Genomic DNA, 19,944 nt, shown 5'->3' on the forward strand with positions numbered 1-19,944 from the left:
CACCCAACACCAGTATAGTCAGAAAAAATATTTTGGTTTTATATCATATGTACAAAATACAAATACAATCATGTACTAAAATGTACACACAGTATTCATCTTTATCCATCATTCTTGTCACGTTCAGTAAAAACAAAATCCACGCTACAATTTTCCAATCTGGAGAATAAGAGAAGGGGGTGACGTGCTCACTCGGTTTGTGTCTGCGTTCACCAGGCGCAAACGCTCAGTGAGGCCCCACAGGTTCGCTTTCTATTGCTCGCTAACAATAGAGATGTGTTTGAGGGGATTTGATCCACCCACATCACTGTTAAACAGTGAGTTTCATGTGATGACCAGTTCGACACTTGAGACTATTTAGTATAAAAATATACACAAAAAATTAGCAATGAAAGCTGGTTTATAGTACCTTGGTTTGTGCGTTTCTACACCATTAAAGCATAGCGAGAGATTTTATTCCTTTGTTTTTTTTCTTTTGGTTGTTTTTTGCACTTTTTTTTTTCTTTCTTTTGTAAAGAAAATGGAGTCAATTCTAGCTTAGTCAATGGTCTTAAAGATTACAGCTTTAAAGTTGGAGGGGAGGGAAATTAGATTAACGATGAACAATGCAAATGCTGCATTTCCTCAGAAGCGTTAATATTCAAAATTATGGCACCAGTAAATAACAAAAATAATAATATACAGAGAGCCTTCCTTCCATTAATTGGTTACTTTCTTCAATTCATCAAATACTAAAAGTTCCTATAATGATAAACTCTCCCCATCTCTATATACATAAGACAATTTAAGACGCAATATCTCAATGTTCTTCAAAGCTTGTGCCTGATTGTGAAAACACAGTTGTTTCTATATTATAGCGATATTAATATAGAAAAAAAAAAACGATCTAAATACCAATACGAACACAAAATACAACAGAAACATTCTTCTGGCCTTCAAAGGGAATCGGGATCAGATTGTATTCTGAATCCACGGTCTCATAGCAGAAAATTATCAGAAGTCAAAAGCAGAACATGAGTCCTTTTCGCTGTACAGTGGAACAAGCGGCACTGTACATCTGCTATTGGTGAACCAGGCATGTCTCTGTGTGCTTCAAAGCCAAATGTGCCTTTGTACCCACTGTATTGCTTTGGATAGCAGTGGCTGGTCCTTGCTTGGCTAGTAGATAAGTCTTGAGTAAGCTGAGCACTAAATGAACTTGGAGGAGTCTCTTTTACTGATGAGCACTTCCAACAGCCTTAGCTTGGCTTTAATATGCTTGTATTCATTGTATTCCCCTGCCAAGGGCGAGCGATCTTCCTTTTGCACGTTTCTATGGGAAAAGCAAGTAGAACATTCAATAATACGATTTTTTTTTCTCTCTGTACAGACATAGATTCCATCATATGAATGTTTACAATTTTAAGAGCAAACATGTTACCTTTGTATTTGTATTGTGAAAGTTTTCTTTACCTGCCATTCTGTTTGAAGAACTCATCCTCAAATTCACGGAGGTTTTGGCGGATTCTTTTCTTTTCCTCGCGGGCTTCCTGGAGTTGCTCCACAAGTTCCTGCCTGTGTGTTTGGTTAAGAGGGAGTGGAAAGTTTTAACATTCATTCGACCCACTGAAGCGACAATTCAATAATTTGCCGTTTCAATAGTTGGTAAATATTACCAAACAATTCGCTTTTTTAAACGTACAAATGACTTTTAGCCATTTGTATATATTTGGCCTTGGAGCTCCACAAGATAAATTATGAATACGAAGAAATGTAAAAGGTCTGTAAAGGCGCTTACACACTAGAGTTTACGTCAGAAAACACGCAAATTCATTGACGTCAATGGGGATGATGCATAGCAAGGATGTAGAGGAAAATCACTAGGCTTGCGCTACATCGCACAACCAGTAGTTGACAACATTTTAACTACGATGCATTGACCAATGACAACTTTTCCAGTTGTGATTTGGGAAATCTGCCTTGTTTTATTTATTATACCTTTAGTTTACCAGGGCTGCATTTTCCAAAAGCATCATAAGTGCAAGTAGGCTGTAAAAACCATTGGCACCAATGGTCACTACGATCAACTTAGCTCACAATGCTTTTGAGAAAAGCAGCCCTGGTTAGTCCCTTGTGAGAGAGAGAGAGAGAGACCTGGCCATTTGAGGTCTGGTACGACTCTTTCCAAATCTTCAAACACTCTGTCCAAGCATTATCTCGTGTGTCAGCGCCCTAAGATATACATTTCTACTCTAAACCTAATACTCACATGGTAGCAGCATGCAAATTGGACAATCTCATATCCATAGTGTTCTTAGAGGGTGACAGTTCATCAACAGGTGAGATGAAACCATCTGTGTCCTCGTCCAGCTGGTCGAGAAGTCCCAGCATGCTCAGCTCCGGCTTAACCGTGACCGTGAACTGTGTCCTGGTGTCGTCGTCATCCGAGCCATCCTCCTCCTCCTGGGAAAAGAGCAGATGGCGCTGGTGAGTTATCTCCGAGGGTTTACACTACCATGACTGAGCAGCATCAAGCCTAACATTGATTTGGAAGGCGAATCTCAATGGGAATCATTTAAGAATCATTGTGCATCAAGCCTCTGTTGTGACAAGTGTTAGTACAAATGAAAAGCATCAGTGCTTTAACAGTGCAATCAATTATTTTCATTTTAGTTGGAGTATTTAGTGCACTGCCTTACATTTGAGTCACCAATTCAAGTTTTCACATCCCTGGTGCCAAAACCCAACAGGGATGTGATCAAACGGCTTTGGAATCAGCAGGAGTCGAATCTCACAGCACTCCCAAGTATGTGCCCATGCAAGTTACTGATTCATGATTGGGTTAATGAGGAAACTAGTGGGGGGAAGGAGGTGGGTCAGCCGAATCACTGGTTGATTGAGCAGTCACAGCTCTTCACCTTTGTGTCGCTGAAGAACAGGGCTGGTACACCCTCGATAATGGGCTGCAGCAGGGGGCCTCTGCGCTTGCTGGAAGGCGAGCCCTGTGGTGGGTGTTAATAGTGACATTACAACCCGGTAAACTACCTTCACAAAAGCCCACTTCAGGGCAGGTCTCACTCCACTAATGGACTAGAAGATTCACATTAAATAAACCTTGACATCTGAAGGTGGCACTTCAAGTAATTGTTTTAGGGCATATGAAGCATATTCACCCAATTGGGAACCCACGGTTTAACTGATGCTAAGAGAACCATATCATTGATATGGTATCAAAAAAAAAAAGCTAAAGCTAAAAGACAATTCAAATGTGCACATTAGTTTAAACATGTATAATCAGGCTTTAGAGTATTATATAAAGGTAACATCCATTTTGTGCTACATAAGCCAGATGTTTTCAGAACATACCAATATAATATTTGCATGCCCTTAGGATGTTTTGTTGTTGTATTTCACATGCATATCATTCTGTATTAAGTGGGGGGAAAACACTTCCTGTGGTGTGGGAATATGCCCAGGGTTGCTGCTTAATGTTTTAAGAGTATGTATGTAAGAGAATTGGGAATTATAAGGAATACTGTTGCAAATATCCAGCTCCAGGATATGAACTCAGTGAGCTACTCTTGAGCTCTTGCTAAAGACGGGCTTATAGGCGCTAAAAAGCCCCGGCACTGCCATTGCATCAATACAAAATCTAAATGCTTATATTGTGCTACTGCTAATTTTCTCTACTAATACCATGGAGATTTATCCATACGGTTTAGTTCATGAATCAAGAAGTAATAGCAGCTAGCTAGCCTTTAATACAACCATAGTAGCTTATGCATATCTGCTAGCGTGGCTCAGATAAGTATTAGCTTTATTCCCAAACCTAACCTTGCTGCCAACTGCCTACATGGCCAGTAACCAAACTCTAATGACCCTCACAAGTGGCTGATTTGGAACAGTCTACATAGGCAGCAACTTTGCACAGCTCAAATATGGCGCCCAATGTGGGGCACTCGACTCGTAATGGTTTCAGTACAGTACAGTATACAGAAAAATTAGGTAAAATCACCAATTTATTTTTATTACTATGTTTTACTACTGAATTAAATTTCTCTTGCTTAGTTAGCCATCTTGCTTCATGGCAACTGAGGCCCTGTTTACACCTGGTATTAAGATGCATTTTGGTGATCGGATCCGATTGGAGACACATTCTCGTTTTCACCTGGTGTTTTCCTTCTCTTTTGTTCACCTTCAACCACGTCTGTCCTGATTTCTTCATGGTGAGGGTCTATGGGTGGGTAAATGTAAGTGTCTTTTCAGATCTTTCGATCTAATGGACAAAATAAGCTTGCGCTGTTTACATAAAAACGCTCCACGCGGAGTGACTCTGACAGTCACAAGACCAGCCGAACGCTGTGAGTGTGCGTTAGGAATCAGGAATGGAGAGAGAACATTGTGCTTGGTACGTTTTTCGTCTTCGAACTACGAAACTTGGGTCTCCAGCCGTCAGTCTAAATCCCGTCTGGCAAGCGCGCTTCTCACAAGGTTTCCACATTAGGTCAGTAGACGGAGAGTAGGCGGTCTTTTGTGGCTGTATGAACGCATTCAACCACATGAGCGTCTACACTACGAAAGTAATCCGGTCGAATGTGTTTTCAACTACCTCTGGAAGTGGTTGAAAGTGGAGAAGCTTAAAACGTTTTAGACCCCGTTTACACCTGTATTTGGCGTCTTCCACTTGTGATCCGATCGACCAAAACGCATCTTAATACCAGGTGTAAACAAGGCCTGTGAAGGAGAAAGTAAATTTGGCCTTAGTGAGGTATCTTAGGAGGCAGAATAATGAAGTTGCAACAGCCAGGATTGTAAGCTAAACTCTGAAGGATAGTGGCCCTCCAGGAGCAGGATTGCTGTACATGAACTCCCAAGATGAGAGAATTCTCCAGTGAATAGAGAAACAGAGTTGAGACAGAAGCATGCAATGGTGAGGGAAAAGTGAAAAATGGTGGAAAAACAGAACTTACAATGACTGGAATGGAGGAAGCTCTACAGAGGATTTGTTTGACGAGTCGGTACCGGTCGTATAGAGGCTTCATGACCTGCCTCTCATTCTTGGTGATCTAGAATGAGTGACAAAAACACAGACATTAAAATCAACCTCAGCCTATGTAAAAATGTTCTGAAGGTTAAGAACCGCACACTCACTGGTCTCCCATGGATGTTCTCATAATATAGAAGAGCTTTCTGGAGGGCCACTTTTTCTGCTCCAATCTGTTCACGAGTCATGTCCTAATGAAGAACAGAGAATGACATTTTAAAGACGCATGCATTTGTTTATAATAAAAAAGCGGAAAAAGAAACCCTTAAAAACCACACCTTAATGTCTTCAGGTCGGCCAGCCTCATTGCGTTTCTCCTGCAGTTTGTTCATGACTGCATCCAGTGTGCTTTCCACAGGGGGTTTGGGGGCTTTGGTCTCAGGAGCTTTCTTCTCCAGCTGAGACCCAAAGCTCCTGGGAAGCGTGTTGCTACGCTGGCGGGGGATGGGCGTCAAATCCTCTTCTGACTTTAGCAACTTGTGATCTGTGATGTAGAGCCAGAACATGGAGCCACTTGTTTATAAGAACTTTGCAAGCCATGAGCAGAGCAGAGCAGATTAGATCAGATGTTGTTTTCCTGGTAGGCCCAACCCACAAAGGTTAGTGAGAAAATACGCCCGAAACAATTTGCTTGAACAAAACATCATGAAGGTTGGATTATCATGGATTATCTACATTAGAGCTGCACGATTCTGGATAAATTGAGAATCACGTTTTTGTTTTTTTTCAAACATCACAATTCTCTCACGATTCTGAACAGACAACTAAACAAAATTACATGTAATTTACTAGAGGTTCTAACAAAATATTAATTGCTGCAGTTTATTTAAAATGTTTAATCTGAGTAATTTTTTTTTAATTTTTAAATCGGTTTGAATGAATAATTCAATGACTCACTCATAAATACTTCACTTGTCTTAAAAAGCGATCTGATCTATTTTGATCGCTGCCGTAGATATTGTTCATATCCGAACTATAAACTGTTATCCCGGTACTTCTGTGACACAGAAATAATGATACTGTGTGGTTGAAAATACTCTCTGGGTCAGCAACAGCGTCAATGCAGATTTAAATGTTTCGCTGTGATTTTGTCAAAGGTTTAATAGGCAAATCGTTGCAATTAGGAATACAATTGCTTGGGTGTTTGAATCGAGATTGCGATCTTTTAACGATTAGTCATGCAGCTCTAGCTTACATGATACAAACCACTTTCATTCATACCTTTTAAGTCTTTGCGCATCTTGGTCAGTTCATTCATCCAGCGCAGAACCTCTGGGTTGGCAGCTTTGTCGCCGTGTGAAGGCTGTAGAGAAAATACTAGACTCAACATTTGTAGCAAATAGAGCTAAATACATTTTGCGCCGGTTATTGTCATCATGAAAATGGTACATTGACAATGTTTTCCAGGATAGACTAGAATGGGATCGATTTATCAGTGAAGACATCGTGGGATTTTTAGTCGTCGCAACTTTTAAAAGGGACTCATCCAATCAGATCTCTTTGGCTCACCCTGTATTTGCGCTCATCCTCGAACTTCTCCTCAAACCTCCGGATCTTCTTCTTGAGTACGTGGATCCGCTTTGAAAGCTGAGCAGAGGTCAACTCTTCCCGGTCATCGTCGCAGGAGCCTAACGACGAACTTCTTCGCCTACTAAATGGAAAAAAGCATTCATTTCACCCTCCGAAAAACATAGGATTTCCTCTTTCAGACCATACAAGGGTTTGTTGTTTTACCTGACAAAGGAGTGGGCGTTAGGCGGTGATGGAGGAACCTCTGTGTCGTCCAGATACTGCCGACCGTCTCCATAAGCGTAGAACCGTGGCGAGACCATTGGGTCGCTGTCCTCTTCCAAGAGCTGGCGAATCGGCTTGCCACCGGCATGGGGAGACAGACGAGCTTCCTCGCGGTCCATACTCTCCCTTTGCCACGACGAGTAGGCTGGCACTGGTTCTGTCAACACACAAGCGTTAGAATTGAGGGAAATGACAAAGCAGCGTGTCTAGATTTCACAAGTCACTTAGTAAATAGCAAGCCAAACAGAGAACAAGTGGTAGATTTTGTCTTTGTTGATATACAGTCAGGGCCAAACAACCGTTTGAGTACATATTACATTTTAACTAGGCTGATATTCTATTGACCTTGTTGCTATTTCGGGCATCCTGAGAACAATATTGTTACAGTCAAACCCACTAGAATGTGAGCTAATCAGTTCAGCAGACAGTTGTTTTTATCACTGAGAAAGATAAGTACATTATCACCATTGTTAAATACACAATACACGTGTGCTTTTTCATTGCAGACTATTAAATGTAACCGTGACTGTTCTGAAGAGTATCACGCACAACAGATTATTAATCAAACAATGTGAGCACATGCTGTGATATCGGAATGTTTTGTTTATTTACTATGCAGATGCCGGGATCATAAAGTGAGGTCAGAAGAGCAATTTAAAGAAGAATGTGGTGATAAACGCTGATTGCAATGTGACCTGTGCAATAGCTTGATCTTATCTGCAGTTATAAAGTTGATATCAACATATTTACAGTGTTGAAGTAAAGGTAAAACCCCTTGCACAAGGCAATGTTCATTAGGAAAAGCAAAACAATGTGTTTTGTGTCCATGTTTGGGACTGTAACTTTTTTTAATAGATGTACCTACTAAACTCTAAAAGAACATTAAAATACACATCAATAGTTTATGGGACCATGTCTTGTGGGTGATTGCTTAGGTGTTGCTATGTGGTTTTAAAAGAGTGTTTTTCGGCAGACAGCTATCCAGTTGCTAATCGTCATCAATGTTTAACATTCACAATATTAGCAGTAATAGCGGTGCCTATAGCAGGGATGCTATTGCATCATTTCAATACATGCACACACACTCAAACACACGAACAAACAGCTCAACATGCTTTTCAAAATGCTGTGCAACCAATCTGGTACAGCTTAAATTCCTACAGGTTCTTTGCACTTTTTTGTGTCATGCGCTTACAAGTCATGCTTGAGGAGCTAATGGGTCAGGTGGATCTCTCCCTCATGGCAGCGCATTTGGAGCCATTTTGTTGAGCCGGCATAATACATCAAAGCATGTGCTACAAGATGGCCTTTCACTGAAAGGCTCACAAAGTCTCAGTAGGCTATTGCGAACATAAATAAAGCCACATATTATTGTGCCTGTCCTCAAAGGCTGCAGTGTGTTAGATGCTAGGTAGCCACATGCCAGTTTGGGCTGTTTTATGGGATTTCCATGCAGCTTTTAAAGGTCACTGGTGAGAGATGGGGCTCAGGGATATCAAGTTGTTAACAAAAAGCAGATCTCAGCCCTTACCCTCATTGTGACTTGATTTTAAAAGGCTTTTGAAATCAAGGAAAGAAGCACTAAAGAAATGAGAATCTGAAAGACAAAAGGGAAGAAAGGTAACCAATGACGCAACTGTTATAACGACCCAAGGAAATGATGAGACGGGCAGAAAAGCAGGCAGTGATGTATCCGATTGTGAACATCACAGCTGACAAACATTTGGGCAAACCGCTGCCTCTCGGCACTGCAGTGGGTCACCGCAATGTGCTTTTGGCACCGGCTGCAGTGGGACAAAGGTCTGGCAGCTCAATGTTACATACAGTCCTGAACACTCATTTGACCACTCCCATGAGCTGGAGCAACAGCTTGTTTTTAGTGCCACTGTATATTTACAGTCACGTGAATTCGATTCCAGCAACCATATGCTTCCAAAGATGTTAACAAAACACTTTTAGCTTGTATAATCATTTACCCTTTTCATCTACGGTTTTGTTCCACTAAACATAATTGCTCCAATTTGTAGAATATTACACAAAGCATTACATTTGTTTTGTTACATTTGAACAAAGTGTTTTACCACACATAAAACGGATTATTTTTCATCATGTTATCAGTGCTCAAGTTGTTCCACCCATCATAACAAACTAGGTAAAAAGCACTACGAACTACTCAACATAGTAGTTCATTTCAAAATAAATGTTGTTCTAAAAGAATCATGTTATCCGTGGCATAACTAACTAAATTGCTATGATTTGTCATGCATAAATAGGTAATAATGCACAACGGACATTGACTATCCCAAAAAACGAGTGAATTTGACAATAAATCGTGTCCCAAAACTATTATCATGTTATGTGTGATTAAGTTGTTCTGCTCAGCACAACAAACATGATTGCAAGGATTTGTATTTTGATTTTATAGCTCTTTTCAATAATTAATATTCTGAAATCTTTGTAGTTGTAGTTGCTCCATTTAGCATAAACCGCTAAGATTTGCAGAATAAAACTAGGAAATATGCACCCCAAAAATAGTGAGAATATTTATTTATAATAAAATTGTCCCAAAACGCAATTTTGTTGGTAAAATTAATTGCAAGGATCTGTGTATAAGATGTCAAATGCCAAATTAAATTTCTGAATGGCCTTAATGATTTAATTTAATTCCAAATTCTACTTATTTACTAGCAATAACGCTTTTCACAACACATATTTTAAAACTACCAAAAAAACGAAAACCTTCGGAAACATTTCTGTCCAAACAAAAGACAGCATATGGAGGAAATATCTCATGTTGCACTCCCAGGAATGTCTCTACCTTGCAAAACCACAGGGCGATTTTTTTTTTTTGGGACCATTTTAGTCTAACAGTCAACCGAGACGTGTCATTATGTAAGCAGCCGTTTGAAGCTCTCACTAGAGGGTGCCACAGAACAAGTACATTATACAGTATAGAGATCCTGCCAAGGCTGTGACCACAATATTAAGCACTTTATTAAAGTAAAGGGTAACTGTGAATCAACATGGCAAACCTGTCAGCAGGGCAGCTCCATATATGTGCACTTCACTGCCTAGGGCGCATCTGTGCCAGGCCTCGAATGGAAACATCTAGAAATCCTACACTACAATATTTCCAAGGTCAATGCGAAAAAGGGGTGTGTTTGCGCATGTTTGTACAAGTCTACAACTGGCACGTGCAGCACGAACGGGAGAAGAAACAGGAAGGGAGACTGTTGTGAATAGCCATGACAGGTTTAAAAGGCTGAGACGTGACGTGCACATAGCAACAGCTCTCAGACTCCGGGATTTAAACCTCCTCCTGTTTCACTTCTCAGTTGCTATGACTATACGGTCCTCCACTTGTAGAGCCGAACTGTCTGCTTGTTGCTAGGCTCGCCCTCCTACACCACAAACAAATTGAAACGCTGAAGATGACAAATGCGGTTCATCCTCGTAAACTTGACTGAAACGCAGCAGCTGTGAAAATGCACCGAACCACCGTGGCTGATGAAACTCATTTCAGTGTGATGCATCTGATAGGTGAAGTTCATTTTGAATTGTATAAAACATGGCCTAATACAAAGTAAAATATTATTAAAGAGCTATATATTTATAAAATCAATATATACATTAAAATTAACTAAAATACTAATACATACATTAAATATAAATATTACATATATATTTACTATATAGCATTTATATAGTCTATAATCTATATTTATAAATTAATCTATACATTAAAATTATATGTAAAAAATAAAACAAAAGAATAGTGAATTTCATCTCAAATAAGAAAGTGCTATAATCCATATTCATTAATACACGTTAAAATTGAATAATAAATTAAATAAAAACCTATATAATTCAAATATATATATATATTTTATCTTAACAAATATGATATATTAACAAAGAAGCACAAATACGCAATCAACAGCCTTTCGACTGTTTACAAACAGAGAATTATGGCCAAAGGGGAAGTGTGGGAAGAGGAAAAAAAAAAAAACATGCAACTGCAAGAACCGCAGCCGAATCCAGTGCAAACTCAATAAATCCCAGAGGCATCCGAGTTAAAATTCTCCAGGGACATCGCAGGGCTTTGAAGTAGCTGTAGCTACAATCTCAGTATTTGCAACAACAATGCACAAAAAAAAAGCATAGCTAGCACGCTGTTGCAATGCAAAACAAGCCTCTCTAGACTAAACGCAACAGTATGCATGAGGAGGAAAACAGATTGCAGACTACTTGTAATCTTCTTCCTCTATTAAGTGACTTAATACCCACTGAATGAAGACACAATGTGGGCAAGGCAGACTTGCAGCTGCCGCCCATGTGCAGAGAGAGAGACAGCAACAAAGTGAGAGACACAAATAAAAAATTAAAAAAACACTGACCTGCCCAGTTGCTGTCGTCTGTCAGAGTAGAAAGGTCCAGTCGAGGGACATCATCGCACGGCTCTGTGCCACTAAGAGCCTCCAGGATCTTCATGGCAGGCGTCTAGCAGAGAAAAGAGCGAGGGATAAACACCAACTACAGCAGAGTGGGGGTAGTGCGCTTCTTAAGTTGAGCAATACCCTGCCTGCGTCTGCCCTCGTCTACTTACAGGCTGGGAGGAGGCAGGGGGCGGCACTGCAGGACAAACCCCTGCCAGCTGATTGGCTGTCTGCCCTGCTCAAACCCCACCCATGTTGCTTGCAGGGTAGGTGTGGCCAATTTTATGTTCTTTTCTATCCCTCTACCCCTCCCTTTCTCTCTGAGCAGCTGTGTGTCCCATAGAGAGAGAGCACGCAAAGCACGCAGGCAGAAATGCCATACCAGTCTTTTTACTTTATCATTGCCGGGATCCCCCCCCCCTAGTTTCGGCGATGATCAAATCACGCAGGAGGGGTCGTGAAGGGTGCAGACAAATCATGCAACTCGGTCACTCACACAAACACACACTTCCGCCACTGGGGCGTGGGATGGGGTCTATTTTTGGAGCAAAGGGGGACTTTTTTTTTTTTAAATGGGAAATTTCACATTTAATTCAGTGTCTTAATTGCCATTTTCTTAAATTTACAAACAACTTCTGAGTGAAAATTGGTTCTACACTAAAAAACAATTCAGTGTACATGCCCTGCATTACCGACAGCATGACAAACAGTCCCGTTTTCTGTTATTACGGCACACAGGGCTTACTCATGCTAATGCAACTGGATTTGAAACGCACTCGTGCCATTGCAGACGTGCTATTTTTGTCAATGTGATTTTCATTACATGCCCATAATGGTCCATAATTGCAACACTCCTGATTATGTCTCAATCCAAACTTGGAATGAGGACTTTGTGCTGTTTAAAGTTGTGTACATGACTCTGTAAAACGACACAGCCAAACATGACAAGAGACGTGATGTTTATTACCACCAGAGGAGATAAGGAACAGAAAGGGAAACAGACTGTCCAGACATCCTGAATGTGAAAACTCTGGCACTTCAATGCAAGGAGACAAAAAGTAAACATTTAACCTGAAATGTGCCTCATCGCACAAATACAACACTCATCAAAACTGATAATAAAATAAACAACAGTTCACGTGCAGGCCAACTGCTCATTCATAACAAGAATGTGTTAACAGTATGAACGTAAACCTAATCTACGTGCTTTTGCTTAAACCGTGACGAAAAAGACTTAAAGACCTGAGCGGTGGAAGTCAGTTGACTTAGATCAACAGGCTTTCGATAGATTTGGATGATTTCACATGATGTTTGTCCCAGAAAAATATCTCCAATCAAGGGCAATCAACAGTAAACAATTCATCTGATAATGCTGTCATCACCTGTTCACGTCATGATTAAAGAGGTGACATCTATAATGAGATTATATGGCTGATGAGATTGGAGCTGTTATGGATATAAATATTTCAAATCTCATCATATCCAGAGATGCCAAAACACTAGTAATCTGGTCTAGAAACTCAAACTGTGGCCTAAAAGCTATGAAGCAAAGGTGTTGTTGTTGAAAAGTTAGGGGGGAAATTAAGCGTTTAAAATAAGAGGTGAATAAAATGAAATAAAATAATAAAAATAATTCAAAAAATGCCATGAATTATGAACATATTATTTGAAAATGCTCTGCAAATTAAAAAAAAAGTAGTACAGAGATCTTTTGTTCATAATGCATGCATTTCAAACTGTCCTTACTGAAGATGATAAAGTTAAAGGTGTACTCAGTAATGTTTTGTTTATGTTGGTTCTCAGATACTCATGCCACTACATAAATGCTATATTCACAGTCAGTCCAGATTAATTCATTCCACAAGAGTCCAATAACGATTACAGAGAGTTACCGAGATTAAGTGAGTAGTATTTGGCTGGTCATGTGATCTCAGTTACAGACCCCATAGGGCAAAGCTCTTGATGTGTCAACTTTTTTTTCTAAAAATATTATTAATATCTTAATGTACTGAGTGCACATTAAAAGCAGTCATTAGATGTGAAACTAAGATAAAATTATGAATTTACCATAAATGATTCATTACTGAATTGACATGCTCAATGTAGAAACCAAACAGTCAAAGTTAGCTGTAATCACTGGTTTACTGATAAAGCTGCAGTAAAGCTCTGCATATGAGTAAAGGATTGTGCCTTTCAACACGTTCAAAGAAAAAGGTCTCTAATCAGCTGCCAGAATCAACGAGATGGGAAACTCTTATACCACAATGCATTTGCGTACGTGTCACAGCTGGGTACAATATGTTCTAACTGTTAGAGCGCATGAAGGAGTAAGATCTCACGCATCACATGCAGTGACACTGATGAATGTGACATCCCAATGACAGCGAATAATGTTTGGGCTTAAAACCGATATTCCTTGTTAAAAAAGAATCAAAGTAGTCTTTAATTTTAAAAGGGAACATTACAAACATCTTTGAAGGACAAAGAGAAAGAAAACTGAATTTCTATATTTAGTCTTATTATATAGTCTTATTTAGACTAGACTGTTTTACAGACTGAACCCGTCGATACAGAAATATTTCAACACAGGATGTCTGTGACTATATCAACTCTTTCATTGACCCTCAAAGTATTTGAACGCTTGAATCACTCTTAAAAATGTATGAATGTCATTGCATCAGTTAAAGAAACCAACCGAGTGACGTTCTTTTGAAAGAATAATAGCACAAGCACTGCATTTAATTTCAAGGAGTTTGTTAGTTTTAATACACTTCAAAATAAAGGTTCTAAAAAGGACTGCCAGAGAAGAACCAGTCCGGGTTCCTGAGAGAACCTTTCAGTGAACAGTTGTTGAAAGAACCATTTTTTTCTTAGTTTGAAGAATTTTAATCATCTCATGGGTAACACTTTATAATAAGGTTCATTAGTTAACAACATTAATCAGCATGAACTAATAATGAACTGCACTTCTACAGCATTTATTAATCTTTGTTAAAGGGGTCATATAATGGTACATGCACTTTTACAAGTTGATTGTACTGAAATGTGTGTGGGCAGTGCCTGTACACAACCATCATAAAATGATAAAAATCCATCCAGTGTTTTTTATTTTTTTATCTTCTTATATGTTTTCCCCATCTCAAATCAAGCCGTCGCTCGTGAGCGAGCTGTCAATCATAGTCCGCGCGGTCATTGTTGATACGCTGGAGCACTGTCTATGAGCAGGATGGCGTCTAAGCGATTGTGGTGTTCTGTTCTTGGGTGTAATAACGAACACAGCAGTCATTTTGATGTTCCTAAATCCGAACCGCATAAGACGCAGTGGCTGAGTTTGTTTTCGAAGGGAATATTCCCCACGATCAACGTCAATGCTTTCATGTTTGCGCGAATCATTTCACACACCAGACTGCTTTAAAAAACGAGGGTCAGTAACGTTATAAAGCTGGTTTTGCTAAGAAGCTGCTCCTGAAAAAAGGATCGGTACCAACTATTCGTGTTCCTGCTGCACCTCCAGAATAACTGAAGTGAGTAACGTTTTATTAACCTTTATATTCATTTTAATATTTATATTAATCTTTGCAAATCGCTTGCTGCACGCTTCACGATGAATGCGGCTAAGGTTTACACTCAGGGTACATTACGGCATGTTTTCTATGTACGACGTTCTCAATATAATTCATAATCCCACGTTTATAATGAACAAGCGTTATGGTTATTGTGTTACGGTGTACGCACAGAACAGAGGGGCGGGGTGAGCAAAGCTCCTTATCATTTAAAGACACATGCACTTAAACGGCGTGCTGAAAACAGAGCTGTTTTTGACCAGGTAAAATTAGTGTTTTCTTACAATACTAATGAGAATTTTTTATTAAAGTATATTTAATTTAGACCCTAAAGATTCATATTAGCTTGTACAAAAATGGCATTATATGACCCCTTTAATGTTAATTTCAACATTTACTAATACATTATTAAAATCTTGATAACATTAGTTAATGCACTGTGAACTAACACGAACAAACAGTAAATGACTGTATTTTTATTAACTGACGTTAACAAAGTAATTACAGTAACAAATGTATTGCTCATGATAGTTAAAGGGATATTTCACCGCTGGAAAGATGAATGTGTATTTAAATTGGGTCATTTATGTAGTAGAAATGTGAAATTATTTTAGAAGTTGGTGCCTTCTTGACTGAGAAAAGCCAGAAAATGTATTTTTTGCTCATGTGGATGAAAGACAACAACTCCCAGAATGCACTTGCTTCGCTGCCCTACGAGGCCACTGCCAAGCCACGCCTACCGGTTACAGAGGGCAGTATTGAAAGAAATTATACAACTAGGCTACTAGTGACTCGAAACTGAAAAGACGCCGTTTTATCGTGAGATCCCCCTATGGGCGGGTTGAGGCATGCAGAACGAGCTCCTCCTACTGGCTGTAGTCTCTCGCCTCTGGCCAAAAAAACCTCAGATGACACGAAATTACGATTTTTGCGTCATCTGAGGATTTTTTCCAGACACACAATACAGAAATCTCTCGTCTCAAAGGGACACGAGGGAGGGAAGCACAGTAATTCGAAAATACTACCGGGTTTCTACAGATGCTAATCGGTGAAGTATCCCTTTAATACATTAACTAATGTTAACTAATGAACCTTATTGTAAAGTGTCTCAATAACCTTTTTCCACTATAAAGAACCTTTTGTGAAATGTAAAGATTCCATGGATGTTAAAGGTTCTTCATAAAACCATAGGTGCCAAAAAAGAAGCTTTATTTTTAAGAGTGTTCAAATACTATGAGACCACTGTGTATCAGTACTTGGAGGACAACCAATGACGTGCAACATAATTGTCACAGCTTTATAAACCGATTGGTCTGAACATGCAGGAAGACAACAAAAGCCGAGGGTTTTGGTCAATTGGCACATTGACATTAAACGGAGCCAGAGCCCAGATGGCATGACAGCAGGGTAAAAGTAGGTGGTGGTTCAACAAATCCAGGATGTTCTCACAGTAACACCAACAGATTCAATTGTTTTCGATGCAATTCAGATGCTTTACTAATCCCTTTATCCAAAGATCTGATAATGTATATTCAGTGTTGACATGTACCAAACAGTCTTAACACCACCGTAACAGACGATCAAAAGACATTGTGAAAGCCTAAAGATTTGGTGTCCTTTCTGCAGGCGTCTTCTCACCTAAGAGAATAATCCACTCACTCAAGCATGTTGTTTATCTACATTTCTCTTTTAAAAAACGAGGTTGTTATTGCAGGAACTTGTCGCAAAAACTGTGTAGAGTGCTCAAACAAAAAAAAGATATACAAAGCAGGAAATAAAAATAGATAATAGCAGAAATATGATACAAAAAAATAAATAAAATAAATACACTCACCTGAATAAAATGTTCCTTTTGATGGATCCCCCTAAAAAATATATTTCATTAGTGATATTGTAACAGCATAACATTCCTATTTGCTACAATTATAAATTAACTGCTCAATGTGTAAAGAGCAGACTGAAATGATCAGGGATATTGTTTTAAAAAAATGAATTGTTTCACATGCTGGGATCCAGTGTGCAGAGCGGTAGGTGCTACACACAGTCAGAAACAGCACAAGATTTGACCTTCAGTGATTTTACTCATATTGTTAAATCAGGGTGTTTAAAAAATCCATCATTTATGACCACTAAATAAGCAATATTGCACTGTAAATGTGGGTTACATGGTAATGTTTTCAGGTTTCTGATCTCAGAGACCCAAGGGGCTCAGTTACACAAGATTAGTTTTGATAGATGGGGTTTCGGGAACAGAAGATTTCTCGTGATGTGACCCATTTAAATTAATTCTACTGCCCAACACACATATGATAGAACTGCACATAATGCATTTAGAGGTGTTTAAATCACCTGTTATCAGCTGAAGCCATGTTATCCGTAGCATTTCTGCCGTAAGCCCCAGGTGGCTCTTGGCATTCCATTGGCTAGATTTAAAAAGAAAACCAACACATGTATCTTAATATGTTAAGAGCAAGACAACAAAGAAAACAGAAACCAACATTAAATAAACAACAAAATAAATAAATGTGACAGTAAGGTGTGCTCAAAGTGTGCTAATATCTGATGCTAATACCTAGGGTGCATACAAGTTTTTGCAGCAGCCAAATTCAGGGTTATTATCATGTTTAACAGTTGTAAAAGTGATATGCACTGGACAGTATCCACCTAGTGTAACTTCAAACATATAAAGTCTAAAAAAAAAAAAAATTTTTATATAAATTCTGTGTACAACAATTTGGTTGAAAAGTAGAATTAAAAAACAAACACAAACTTTGTAATTTCTGTAATAAGTCCTTCATATTTAACGCATTTGCTTTAATTCTAGGTTTACTATAAGTTACGTTTTGATTTTTCTGTGGTGTCAGACTTTTGTCTACATTACAAACCGAACATCTAATTATATTGGTTATCTGCAAATAAAATGCCCATATTGGTCAACCACAAGTTGACCAAGAGATGTTTTGGTATAAACATAACATTAACATAATACTAAAACATCTTTAATGGTGTCTAATGCACGTCACTGTGGCGTACCGACAAATGCTTTGAACACTGTGGTCTGATCTGCTGAGGTAAATACAAAATACAAAAATCACACACCTAGCATAAACATGAGTCAGTGTCTTCGTCAAAACACTATTAAGACAAAAACGAGCCCTGCAATTTACCTCTGATTTTCCACAGAGATACATTGTGTGTTGTCGGTCTCCCATGAACAAGGACAAGAAGGATTTTAAGATAATTAGCTATTCCTGTCACTGTTTCGTACCACACTACACTTTAATGACGTCATTTAAATGGATGGTTCACCCAAATATGACAATTCAAGAAAAATTCAAGTCATTTCAGGGCTCCAGACTGCATCCTTTTTTCCTTCCAGTGCGACTAAATTTTGCTAGCGGTCGCGTCCACTACGTTGCCCAACTGATAAGAGCTGCCATTTCTGTTTCTTCATGAGAAACGGCTCTCGTTTAAGCTGCGCAGCGCGGACCGCTTATCAGCTCAGAGCAATGATAGGCAGCGCAACGCGAGCTCAGAACAGGTTTACTCACAAGCAGATCACGGGACACCGTTACTACACAGTGCTGGGAGATCCAGCGAGAAAGCATTTGAATTCGCAGAGGGCACAGAATTCTCAGATCAAACAGCGCTGATGTGGAAACCAGGAGAAACATTGTATCATGAACAAACAAGTTATAGAAGGCTTTTCAGTCCACAAATCACCAATATTCAATCCTGACTGTAACCACGGTATTGTGGCAGAAATATTTTTTTTTTATACATTGTTCATCTCAGGGTTCATACAACCTTTCAAGAGTGAAATTCAAACACTTTTCAAGGGGTTTCAAGTGCTTCACACTTTTTCAAGCACTTCCAACCTCTAAATATTATCCAATTTTAATGTGATTTTTAATGTGATTTGTAAAACTAAAAGATTAAAGGTATAGGAAAACTAACACTTTTATTTAAAAAAAGATATAAAATTACCACTATAACCAGTAGATGGCGGCAGAGGAGCACTTATTGGCTTATTAGCATTTTCATTCCCTAATATATGGAAAAAGTAGGAAGTCACAAGTTATGAAAAAAAAAAAAAAAAAAAAAAAAATCTGCTCTTATAGAGTGCTCTTATAATCACTGAAGCTGCCAGTCTGTTCAGGATGATACTATAGGAGAACAATTAGTGCATTTACCAGATTTTTTTCCCTATAATTTTTGCCAACTGTCTGGTTACCAACATTCTTCAAAGCATTGTCTTTTGTGTTCAACAGAAGAAAGAAACTCATACAGGTTTGGAACAGCTGATGACAAAATTTTCATTTTTGGGTGAACTATCCCTTTAAGTGGTTGCACAGCTGTTGCCAATTGGTTGCTTACTGGCCCAAGTAAAAAAAAAAATATATATATATATATATATTTCATTGTCCGGCAAGTGAAAATGTAAGTCTTTTTGCATGAACACTGTGGGACAAGTTGAACTCCTAAATTGAAGACCATTGGTTAGTGGTTTGAAATCACTAACCCTAAGTAAGAGCAATTGTAATAGTGACGCTTGCCTTACTTGCAGAAAGACATAGAGAAGGCCATGGAGGTAAGACTAAAAATCAGACTTACAGTGGGGGCGTCCTGGTTGGCAGAGAGCTCAGTCAGTGTGGGACTGTGTTTGGGCTTCCTGTTTCTCTGAGCCTCGTGTGGCAGCAGCAGCAGACGCCTGTCACACTCCTCTGTGACCCTCACACCCGGGGACGGGATGTTCTCTTTATCACCCTCGACCCTGAGAAAGACACCGTTCACTTTCAGACACCACAGAATTATGAGACTAGGCCTTCCTGTGCTTGTCCTTTACTCAAGGGATCAAAACCTAAGACCACAGCAGAAATGAACCCGTAAGCTGCGATTCCTCAACTACTTAAAGCAGACGTGACTGTTTATTTACATCTATGTAACAGCACAACTGTTGAGCCACTAATCTGATGTTTTCAGTGTCTCTGTAGATAGTTTTGCTTAGAGTTCGTGTCAACAGGATTAGTTTGATCGCTCTGAGATCCAGGCGTCAACAACCCAAGCTGGAATGGAAATTAGCTTCATAAAAATTTGCATCTAACATGTTTTTGCTCGAATCACTGTG

General features: G+C 39.1%; 1 protein-coding gene across 5 annotated transcripts in view; it reads right to left on the reverse strand.

Moving 5' to 3' along the window:
- Positions 1–18: 18 nt before the first annotated feature.
- The window catches only part of fam13a (family with sequence similarity 13 member A), a 56,485-nt gene continuing 36,559 nt past the window's right edge, over positions 19–19,944 (reverse strand). For 3 of the 5 annotated variants that reach the window (XM_084396330.1, XM_084396331.1, XM_084396329.1), the window contains 14 exons: positions 19,431–19,590; positions 17,166–17,239; positions 16,651–16,681; positions 11,215–11,317; positions 6,758–6,974; positions 6,533–6,674; positions 6,245–6,326; positions 5,302–5,507; positions 5,131–5,214; positions 4,950–5,045; positions 2,898–2,981; positions 2,249–2,442; positions 1,453–1,554; positions 19–1,312 (listed from right to left, as the gene is read on the reverse strand). In XM_084396330.1, the coding sequence (XP_084252456.1) occupies positions 1,189–1,312; positions 1,453–1,554; positions 2,249–2,442; positions 2,898–2,981; positions 4,950–5,045; positions 5,131–5,214; positions 5,302–5,507; positions 6,245–6,326; positions 6,533–6,674; positions 6,758–6,974; positions 11,215–11,317; positions 16,651–16,681; positions 17,166–17,239; positions 19,431–19,590 (1,699 nt within the window). In that variant the 3' untranslated portion in view covers positions 19–1,188. The remainder of the gene's footprint in view (positions 1,313–1,452; positions 1,555–2,248; positions 2,443–2,897; positions 2,982–4,949; positions 5,046–5,130; positions 5,215–5,301; positions 5,508–6,244; positions 6,327–6,532; positions 6,675–6,757; positions 6,975–11,214; positions 11,318–16,650; positions 16,682–17,165; positions 17,240–19,430; positions 19,591–19,944) is intronic. The other 2 variants (XM_084396333.1, XM_084396332.1) reach the window with 1 other exon arrangement.

The sequence above is a fragment of the Rutilus rutilus genome (assembly GCF_951802725.1).
Source record: "Rutilus rutilus genome assembly, chromosome: 2".
Classification (NCBI taxonomy): Eukaryota; Metazoa; Chordata; class Actinopteri; order Cypriniformes; family Leuciscidae; genus Rutilus; species Rutilus rutilus.